General features: G+C 40.4%; 1 protein-coding gene across 1 annotated transcript; it reads left to right on the top strand.

The window, feature by feature from the left end:
• Positions 1–2,044: 2,044 nt before the first annotated feature.
• Positions 2,045–4,353, top strand: ctsll (cathepsin L, like). The gene is made up of 7 exons (XM_052098502.1): positions 2,045–2,167; positions 2,349–2,471; positions 2,595–2,747; positions 3,045–3,269; positions 3,479–3,647; positions 3,758–3,875; positions 4,017–4,353. Exons 1-7 carry the CDS (start codon positions 2,045–2,047, stop codon positions 4,114–4,116), a joined length of 1,011 nt encoding a protein of 336 aa, XP_051954462.1. The 3' UTR covers positions 4,117–4,353.
• The last annotated feature ends 7,380 nt before the right edge of the window (positions 4,354–11,733 follow it).

Here is an 11,733-nt window from a genome sequence, read left to right as displayed (position 1 = left end):
ATGGTTGGGATGGTGTTCTTTGGCTTACAAGCCTCACCCTTATCCTTCAAACATAATGATAGTCATTATGGCCAAACAGTTACATTTTTGTTTCATCAGACCAGAGGACATTTCTCAAAAAATTAAGATCTTTGTCCCCATGTGCGCTTGCAAACTGTACTCTGGCCTTTTTATGGCAGTTTTGGAGCAGTGGCTTCTTCCTTGCTGAGCAGCCTTTCAGGTTATGTTGACGTTTTACTGTGGATATAGATACTTGTCTACCTGTTTCCTCCAGCATCTTCACAAGGTCCTTTGCTGTTGTTCTGAGACTGATTTGCACTTTTCACACCAAACTCTGTTCATCTGGAGACAGAATGTGTCTCCTTCCTGATGGCTGTGTGGTCCCATAGTGTATATACTTGCAAACTTTTGTTTGTACGGATGAACGTGGTACATTCAGGCATTTGGAAATTGCTCCCAAGGGTGAACCAGACTTGTGGAGGTCTGCTATTTATTTTCTGAGGAGTTGGCTGATTTTTATTTTCCCATGATGTCAAATGAAGAGGCATTGAGTTTGAAGGTAGGCCTAAAAATACATCCACAGGTACACCTCCAATTCAGTACACATCCAATCAGAAGCTAATTGGCTAATTGTCTAAAGGCTTGACATAATTTTGAGTTTTCCTATCTGCTTAAAGGCACAGTTAACTCAGTGTATGTAAACTTCTGACCCCGAAACGTCTAATATAGTCAATGAAAAGTTAAACAATCTGTCTGTAAAATATTTTTGGAAAAACTACTCATGCCATGCACAAAGTAGATGTCCTAAATTACTTGCCAAAACTAGAGTTTGCTCATATTAAATCTGTGGAGTGGTTACAAAATTTGCTTTAGTGACTTTAACCTAAGTGTGTGTAAACTGACTTCAACTGTACTTGTTCAAATAAAAGAGTCATATGAAACAAAATTCACTGATTATTCTTTAAAATGCTTAGAAGGAGAATTTTCTCTTTCAACAGGCTATGTGTTTTCATTTTGATTTCCCATATTTGCTGTTTCAACATGTTGGCTTGGGTCACATTTTGACATGCTGTCAAATGCTTCTTTGTTTAATGCATGTAGCCTACCTGAACAACAAACACAAAGAAACAAAATAAAAATGGGAAATTAACACAGAACAGAGACATGCAATAATATTAAAATATAATAGGTCTATAAATAAATGTAGGGAATTATATCCAGTGCCAGCAGAGCATTGAGATAACTAAATTAAGTATGGTAAATTAATTATATTAGTTTACTTTTATATCATATATTATAAACAGTAGCTTTAAAAAGTAGCAATATAATTGGCAACGGCTTTTCGTATATATACATTTTAAACCCGATATTCAAAATTATCACTGTATTCCTGTAATGATTTATGGGTCATGTGGTGCTGCTGCTGGATCACTTGGGTGAATGAAGGAGATTTTTTCTCTGGTTCATACATAAGAGAGAGGATTGGCTGAAAACAGTAGCTTGTCATCAACCTCAGCTAATAAGAGGCAGCGTCTACGGTCAGCCAAGCTTTAAAAGCCGTTTGTTAGTTTCACTCGCCTGTTTAATGTGAGTATATTGTTCTTATTTTGGGAAGTGTGTCATTTGTGAGTGCGTATTTATCTACCTAAAAAACATTTTAAATGTTTTTATTTTATTTTATTTATTTATGTAAATATGCACCTTTGTATAGGATATATCAGCTTTGCAGTAACATAATGGCAATATTAATTGTCCTCCGTTTGTTTTGACCTTTACCTAAGAGGTTTATATGAATGTTTTATTGTCTAGTAAAACTTGAAATGCTGCACATTTGTTTACAAAAATTCAATTAAAAAAAAAAATTTTTTTTTTTACTTGTGTGTGTGTGTATATATATATATATATATATATATATATATATATATATATATATATATATGAATGACTGAATTGATGTCACTGTACTATATATATATATTAGTACTGTGACACCAATTCAGTTCGAGTCTTATTTTCACCTATCAACAGTTGTGCACGGAGGATTATGTTGTTTGCTTCCGTCCTCACACTATGCATTAGTGCAGTGTTAACTGCTCCAAGCTTAGACCATCAGTTAGAAGACAACTGGCATCTGTGGAAGAGTTGGCATGGAAAGAAATACCATGAGGTCTGTAGTGTTTGTAACCAAACATCAAATTCAATTGACCTATTCATATAAATGTGTGCTATGGAAGAACTAAACAGTGTTAAACTGGTAACAAACTGAATCTGCATTGTCATGGCACACTAGTGATTGCACAATGATAGATGTGTGTTGTGTGTTGTGTCTTTTTTTCTTTCCCCCTCAGAAAGGGGAGACGTGGAGGAGAATGGTTTGGGAGAAGAACTTTAGAAAAATTGAGCTGCACAACCTTGAGCATTCCATGGGCAAACACACCTACCGACTGGCCATGAACCAGTTTGGTGATCAGGTGAGTTCCTTAATATGTCTGGGTTATTGCAAGCATGGATAAGTAATTCTGGGTTGATTTAATTTTAAAGTGTAATGTTCAGAGGCAGTGTTCTTGAGCTTGTTTTCATCCTTTGTCTCACAGACAAATGAAGAGTTCAGGCAGACAATGAATGGTTACAAGCACAACCCCAGACAGAAATCAAGGGGCTCTTTGTTCATGGAGCCCAGCTTTTTTGAGACTCCACAACAGGTTGACTGGAGGGAGAAGGGCTATGTCACCTCCGTCAAAGACCAGGTATGACTACAGCAGTGAGCCCCCACATTAACAACGGCTTTACCAATGTCACTCTTTTGCTTTTCAGTTCCAAGTAATCTACATCTGCTGCAACTACATTGAATATGCTATTAGCCTTACCAGTCACATGTGGTAAACCCAATTTGCTCAAATCAGGAATATTTCATCAGACTGGTTTCTAGATGTTATTTTATTATCTATGAAATGGAGTCCTTTGCAAAAATGGATCTGTCAACATTTGTAAAATCATACTTTGTGTGTTTGTTCTTTGTTAAAGTAGTGCTGGTTTAATTCTAGGGCCGGTGTGGATCTTGCTGGGCTTTCAGCTCTACAGGGGCCTTGGAGGGACAGCTGTTCCGTAAAACGGGTAAACTAGTTTCTTTGAGTGAACAGAACTTGATGGACTGTTCCAGGCCGGAGGGCAATCATGGCTGCAATGGAGGTCACATGGACCAGGCCTTCCAATATGTTCAGGACAACAATGGACTGGATTCTGAGGAGTCCTACCCCTACCTTGCAAAGGTAAGAATTGTGTGGTACTACTTGCTTGTAATGATGCATGCTGTTGTCATAATGGTACTATTAAGAGTCCTATCTTTGAAGGATCTTGTAACTTGTACAATAAGTCCATCTATTGCTTCCCTCTAACCCCCATAACACTAACTGGCCATTTGAATGGGCAACTCCAGATGAAGTGTATAATGTACTGTCCCATTTATTTTTGCTTCTAGGATGATCAGCAATGCCACTATGACCCCAGATACAGTGCTACGAATGACACTGGTTTCGTGGACCTTCCCAGTGGTAAAGAACATGATCTGATGAAGGCTGTTGCAGCTGTTGGTCCTATAGCTGTTGCTATTGATGCTGGTCATGAATCCTTCCAGTTCTACCAGTCTGGTGAGTGTTATCGGGCCTTTTCATTTTAAACCTGTTAAAGACAATTATGTTGGTTGCACTACTATCACATTTTTGCAATTTCAACATTATTTCCCTAACATCTACTCTAGGCATCTATTATGAAAAGGAGTGCAGCAGTGAAGAACTGGACCATGGAGTTTTGGTGGTTGGTTATGGAAATGAAGGTGCTGATGTTGCAGGGAGGAAATACTGGATCGTAAAGAACAGGTATGCTCTTCAAGGGTGCATTTCCACTGTCCCGAAAAGAACAATTACATGTGTATAAGTCTTGCTTGGGGTAGGAAAAAAACTCTTAAGGGCACAGCCTTACAATGGAATCTATTAATTTAAATCAATTTCCTTTATTAGCTGGACTGAGAAGTGGGGTGACAAAGGCTACATCTACATGGCTAAGGACCATAATAACCACTGTGGCATTGCAACATCTGCTAGCTATCCCTTGGTGTAATGCCAGTGGACTGTTCTCCGCATGCTCAAAATGCTAGGACAAGGCTATTACTTTCATTGTTTTAAATGCTCTTTTTAGTTTGAAGCTACCTGATGTTTGAATTTGTATTAAGTATTGTGAATGCATTTTAGGACTCTTAATTGATGTGATTTGTCCAAATACAATTTTTGCTGTTCTTTTGTACAAAGACTTTCTACAAATACTTAATGCACTGTTTATTTTAAATGTTGATCTACACTCACTGAGGACTTAATTAAGAACACCTGTACACTCACATATTCATGCGATTTCTAATCCGCTAATTGCGTGGCTCCAGGTGTTTTCGTTAATGTTCACAAAGACTATGGTAACTCCGATAATCACTCTAAACAATTGTAGTGAGGAGAATATCATCTCGGAATGCACAACTCCTTGAGGCAGATGGGCTTCAACAGCTGACGGCAGTACGCTCTGTGAGTACCATGAGACTGACCTGAGAAAAATTGACTCTCAGAATATTTCACCAATCATGAAACGTGTCTCGCATTTCTGTTGGCAGTTTAAAAGAACAGGCAATGCCCAATTTGTGAATTAATAATTATTTTGAGTCTGTTCTTTTCAGTGAATTGGCCAAACAGGCTTGCAAGACGGTCTTAATCGAGTCGTGATTCAGTACAATTCGTTCAGAGCACTCTCATTGAATCACTTGGAGCGGTTTCTCACACAGGAAAAATGTATCTATGTTTACGAATAGAGAAAAAACACAGCGCTGGATATAGTGTAAATGTACCTACAGTCATTTGAAACAAAGGCTGTATTTTTGAGAGGTAACTTTGAGAAACTTCAGCTAGTGCTGCGTCATGTGAACAAGGGTTCAAAACGAATGCATTTTTGCTCGCGCTGTTCTTCAATTGTCTTTCATGTAATCATTCGCTAGATGGACATCTTTTGACAACAGCGTCACGTTTCACTGTGTTTTTAGCATCTCTCACGCAAGCACTGCATTTTTAGGCGCTGTGTCAAGTTAAAAAGAACAACTACAACTGATTAAAAACGAGTCTCGTGACACTTGCGTTCTGCTCTTCGTTGTGGTGCTGTTTTTTTTCTTTTTTTTTTTTTTTTATAAGCGCGAAAACTCATCTGTCTGAACGGTTACTGGAATAAATGCTACTCGTCTCGTACTCAAGAAAATAAAACGCTGCTTATCTCAGTCACCTGAATTTAACGCTTTGGTATTGCTTTTTGTAACAACATCCAAATCTGTTGCCCGGACCCTCCTAGACATAAGGTTTATTAGGCCCATTTCTGTGCGTACCCTCAGATTAAATCCTGCAGGCGCCCCTGGGCTACAACATCAGGAGACCACATCGGGAAATTATTAGGACCTCAGTGAGTGTATATTACATATGACTTTCGTATACATGCCCGGTAAATGGGATTAATATTACATATTGGTTTTGACATTAGACTGGCCGTTTCTCTATACCAAGTAGGGAGTACTTGATGACGTCACCATCTCGTCTTGGAAATACGTGACTACTCTGGTTATCTTCACTGTAATGTGTATTTACAATAAAACTAACTATGATATAAACAACCCTGCCTCTTTTTCTTTGAAAAATATTAATAAGTATGTAGTTAAAATATCAAAAGCCAGTGATGGGGAAAAATAATGAATAGAGAAACAAAATGAATGCAGTTTAATATTGTATTTAGTCTTTAATATTTTAGAGGTGTGTGTGTGTGTATGTATCAGCTGTAGTTTGTAGTGCTGTTGAACTGTACTGGGTTATACTTGCAGGTGTTTCTAATATTTAGCTTATCCTCATTCATAAATGAGATGGACAAATACATCTCAAAAACAGATTACATATAAAATCTTAACCTCAGGTTATAATGTTCAAATTTATTGCAGGGCTGTTGTATTAGACTACATTAGATTTATCTAGGTCTACCTAGTAAACTGGCAAGTACTGGGGAGGTTTGACAGTTAATAATATTGAAATTGATTTGCCTACATTCCACATACATACCTGCCATTTGTCTTCTTGGTACTCCAACATCACAAGGTTAATACTCCGTCTGACAGGCTTTGTACAGTTGGGTGCACAAACATCACTATACACCGGATTGGGAGGGTTATTTTTTAAATGTATTCCATTACAGATTACAGAATACATGCTGTAAAATGTAATTTGTAAATATTTCAGTTAAATTACTTAGAAACTTATTCTAAATTATTTGGATTACTACTTCAGCACTGGTAGATGTTTTCTCTTTTTTTTCCCCCTTTTTTTTTTCTATAACAACTCAGTGACCTAAATATCTTATGCAGTGTTGTTTCTAAAACAAGATCAATCAATTTGATATTGTTTTAAGGATGTGTTTATATTTTTTACAGGAAAACGATACAAAAATTATCAAGACTATAATTTTTGCCCTAATATCAAATGTCTTACTAGAAAAAATGTATTATAATCTAACGTGAATTTTCTTGATTAAAAAAAAAATATGATCATGCTTGGTAACACGTGCATGTAAAATGGCTAGAAATGGCATTTTAGCTTTGCATAAAGCTGACCATTTACACAAGATTTATTTCTATTTCTTCTGCTCCAACATACTTAAAACTTCTCAGTCTGCTCGTATGAATGTAATAAATCCTAAGAAAGTGTTTCACCGCTGTTAAAATGCACTTTGGATCCCATCATTTGCATAAATGTTTTCCATCTGTAAGGACTAAATATTAAATGAAACAAATGACAATAAAATGCAAAGTAATCTCTTCAGTAATCAAAATACCTTTTGAATGTAACTGTATACTAATTACCAATTATTTAAAATGTAACTTTAATGGAATAGTTACTTATATTTTGTATTAATCCCATTACATGTATTCCATTTCTCCACAACCCTGACATTAATGCCAGTTCCTGTACCTCATCTGTGTCCTGTACCCCAGTCATTAACCAGGACAGACTACAACACAAACAGGACATTTCATGTCTTTGATACAGAAATATTGTAGTGTCTGTATATAGACTTGTTAAAACCATGTGATTTTATTTGCAGGTGACGTGTGTTTTGGATGTGACCCTCTCTATGTTGTTTGTAGTACTCGGACCTAGGGCTGTCAAATAAAAATGTGAATGTTCATCAAATTTAATAAAATAAATGCACATTGAATTTTGTATGTGTGTTAAGCACTGACGATGACTTTAGATCGATCGCATTCTTGTTCTACAAAAGGCTACATTAGCGCAAAAAAATATACAGTTTAACAGAAAGCATGTGTCTCATTATGCTTTTAAATTTCTTTTTAATTAGACACAGCATCTAAAAAACAGCACTCGCTTAAGACGCTTAATAAAAAAACAAATACGTTCGTCTAACGCATTTACACAAAAAAACAAATATGGATATCTGTAAAAACCTCCTGTGAACAGCCCCTTACAGTTGGTGAAGGTACTTTGCCGTTGGCATCTTGCTCTCATAAATGTTTCTCAGATTAAGCTATCCATCCATCCATCTTCAACCGCTTATCCGAAGTCGGGTCGCGGGGGCAGCTGCTCCAGCAGGGGGCCCCAAACTTCCCTATCCTGAGCCACATTAACCAGCTCTGACTGGGCTGACCTCGAGGCGCTCCCAGGCCAGTGTGGAGATGTAATCTCTCCACCTAGTCCTGGGTCTTCCCCAGGCCTCCTCCCAGCTGGACGTGCCTGAAACACCTCCCTAGGGAGGCGGCCAGGGGCATCCTTACCAGATGCCCAAACCACCTCAACTGACTCCTTTCAACGCAAAGGAGCAGCTGCTCTACTCCGAGCTCCTCACGGATGACTGAGCTCCTCACCCTATCTCTAAGGGAGAAGCCCGCCACCCTTCTGAGGAAGCCCATTTCGCCGCTTGTACTCAGCGACCTAGTTCTTTCGGGTCATGACCCAACCTTCATGACCATAGGTGAGGGTAGGAACGAAAATTGATCGGTAGATCGAGAGCTTTGCCTTCGGCTCAGCTCTCTTTCGTGACAACGGTGCGATAGAGCTGAGTGCACATCGCCCCTGCTGCCCCGATTCTCCGCCAACCTCCCGCTCCATTGTCCCCTCACTGTGAACAAGACCCCGAGGTACTTGAACTCCTTCACTTGGGGCAAAACCTCATTCCCTACCTGGAGTACGCACTCCATCGGTTTCCTGCTGAGAACCATGGCCTCAGATTTAGAGGTGCTAATCCTCATCCCAGCTGCTTCACACTCGACCGCTGCTTATCCAGTGAGAGCTGAAGGTCACGGACCGATGATGACATGAAGACAACATCATCTGCAAAAGCAGCTGATGAGATCCCCAGCCCACCGAACCAAGCACACCTTCCCCACCTCGACTACGTCGATATCCTGTCCATGAATATCACAAACAGGATTGGTGACAAAGCGCAGCCTTGGCGGAGACCAACCCCACATGGAATGAACTCGACTTTGTGCCGAGGACCCGACACAGCCCTCGCTTTGGACGTACAGGGATTGGATCGCCCTAAGAAGGGACCCCCCACCCCGCACTCTCAAGAGCACCTCCCACAGTCTCTCCCGGGGACCCGGTCATACGCCTTCTCCAGATCCACAAAACACATGTAGACCGGATGGGCATACTCCCAGGCACCCTCCAGGATCCTTGCGAGAGTAAAGATCTGGTCCGTCATTCCACCCACCAGGACCTAAAACCGCATTGTTCCTCTTCAATCTGAGGTTCGACAATCGGCCTAACCCTCCTCTCCAGCACCTTGGAGTAAACTTTACCAGGGAGGCTGAGAAGTGTGATACCCCTGTAGTTGGCACACACTCTCTGATCCCCTTTTGAAGAGGGGAACCACCACCCGCTCTGCCACTCCTTAGGTACTGTCCCAGATTTCCACGCTAATGTTGAAGAGGCGTGTCATCCATGACACCCCTCCACATCCAGAGCTTTCAGCATTTCTGGTCGGATCTCATCAATTCCTCGGGCTTTGCCACTGCGGAGTTGTTTGACTACCTCAGTGACCTCCCCAGGGAAATAGAATCTGATCCCCATCATCCTCCTGCTCTGCCTCTACCATAGAGGGCGTGTTGGGATTTAGGAGTTCTTCAAAGTGTTCCTTCCACCGCCCAATAACCTCCTCGGTTGAGGTCAACAGCGCCCCATCTTTGCTGTATACAGCTTGAATGGTTCCCCGCTTCCTCCTAAGGTGGCGGACGGCTTTCCAGAAGCACTTTGGTGCGGACCTAAAGTCCTTCTCCATGGCTTCTCCGAACTTTTCCCACACCCACTGCTTTGCCTCCCTCACGGCCGAGGCCGCAGCACTTCGGGCCCTTCGGTACCTTGCAACTGCCTCCGGAGACCTCCGGGACAACAAATCCCGAAGGCCTCTTTCTTCAGTCGGACGGCTTCCTGACCACCAGTGTCCACCACGGTGTTCGAGGGTTACCACCCCTTGCGGCACCTAAAACCTTGAGGCCGCAGCTCTCCACCGCTGCTCGGCAATGGAAGCTTTGAACATTGCCCACTCGGTTCAATGTCCCCAACCTCCGCAGGGATGCCTGAAAAGCTCCACCGGAGGTGTGAGTTGAAGATCTCACGGACAGGGACCTCCTCCAAACGCTCCCAGTTCACCCGCACTACTCGCTTGGGCTTCCCAGGTCTGTCCAGAGTCTTTCCCCACCCCCTGACCCAACTCACCACCAGATGGTGAGCTATGAGTTTTCTAAATGCTTTGAACAGTCCCTGCCTGCAGTGCTCATAGTCTTTTTTTTCTTTTTTTTTTTTTTTTTAACAGAATGTTCTTTGCAATAAAATAACTGATGTATGGTTTATGTATTTAATGCTAATGATTAATATTAAATATTGGTTTTGACATTAGATTGGCCGTTTCTCTATACCAAGTAGTTCAGACTTGGCAAGTTCGGGAGTTCTTGAAGTCACCATCTTATCTTCACTAATGTATATTTACAATAATTTGAGCCACTTCAGACAAACTATTTATTTATTTCATGCACATTAGTTGAAAACAGAATGTTCTTTGCAATAATATGGTTTCTGTATGGTTTATGTATTTAATGCAACCTTCTTGTGGACTAAGGAAACAACGTCAATTTAAAAATCAGCTGACTATAATAATCAAATATTATTTGAATTTTGGAAATATTTAAGGTAAAAATTTGAATTTAGTTTCTCTGCCCAATTGACAGCCCTACACGGACCATGACTAATTCTCCCATTGTACAGCATTACAAATGACATTGTGTTGACCTTAATCATTTTAAGGTGATATTGGTTGTTGATGGTTTTATATATAAGAGATTTGGTCAGACAAGACTACTTGAATGTCAGAGCCAACAGTCGTACGCATTATTCATAAAGCAAAAGTGTATTTCAGTTAAAGGTGGGGTATGTGATTTGCAAAACGGCCGGCAGATTTTGAAAATACACAACTCATAATGTCCTACCTTCTCTCCTCCAACGCTGGCCCTGACTCCACCCATTCGAAAAACATGGACGCGCAATCATGCACGAGCGAAAACTCAGATGCGCGAGAGCGAGCCAGGCTAGCATAGGTTGGAGTTTCTGCATGACGTCACCATTTACCTGCTAAGACCGTCAACATGGCACAACATTCAGCGTTAAGTTGCACCAGATATTATTAACATTCAACAGTCACATAAATCATTAGTATTGTTAGAAAATTGATGTTTTTGAAATGTAAATATATATTGTATAAATATAAAATATATAAAAATATATTGGACGTCCTGGTTGTCACCGAAGTTTATGGCTAAATATAGGGCTGACCGATATAACGTTATCAGATGAGATTGTTATGCGCATCTCGTCAGTAAAGCACATAACATAAAGTGCATTCATTGATTAGTAAATCGCCATCAGCTGCTTTCAGATGGAGCGGCGTATACTACACAGAGCCGTAGTTCACTAACAAGATGGGCCGTGATAATGAAGGGTAAATTGCCCAGCTTGTCAGTGATGAACAGCTCTGTGTAGTAAATGCCGCTCCATCTGAAAGCAGCTGATGACGAACGGGACACGCGCGCCAGGGTGGTGGGGGGAGGGGGGCATGGTACGACCGTTTGATTGACACATTTTCTGTCCAATGATTCTAGATGGTCTTGAAAATGATCGGCTGGAGTTTTTCGAGTCCTGCCCGTTCCACAGATGATTAAATTGCTTAATTTTCATTTCAGTGCTTCTAATTTACAGCCAGTAAGTGGGTTAGGAATAGGATTTCAAGTTATTTTGAAAAAATGGTCAAAAAAGAAAATCACATACCCCACCTTTAAGTAACATAGGTGTTGATTTAAAATTGAGTTGTCTTTGGTGCTGCAGGTTACTTTTGCCAGAAATGTCCCTTGATTTGGAAATCTGTATTTCCTTGCTAAAGCGTGAATTTGACAAACCAAATAAATGTGCTAAAGGTAGCCACACATGCTGAACATGTGAACACCAGAGGTAAACAGGACTGACGTATCTGTATTTTAAAGTAGCCCATTACTGAAAATACATGGGGGTTTTAATGTGGATGCAAGTTGTTGCTGATTAACTGTTCTTGTAGATTAACTGCCCCCCACTTGTGCACAATTAAATGGAGCAGGAGGTATTT

The sequence above is a fragment of the Xyrauchen texanus genome, chromosome 3, assembly GCF_025860055.1.
Source record: "Xyrauchen texanus isolate HMW12.3.18 chromosome 3, RBS_HiC_50CHRs, whole genome shotgun sequence".
NCBI lineage: Eukaryota > Metazoa > Chordata > Actinopteri > Cypriniformes > Catostomidae > Xyrauchen > Xyrauchen texanus.
The sequence above is the reverse complement of the archived record's forward strand: the minus strand, read 5'-3'. Positions and strand labels throughout refer to the sequence as shown.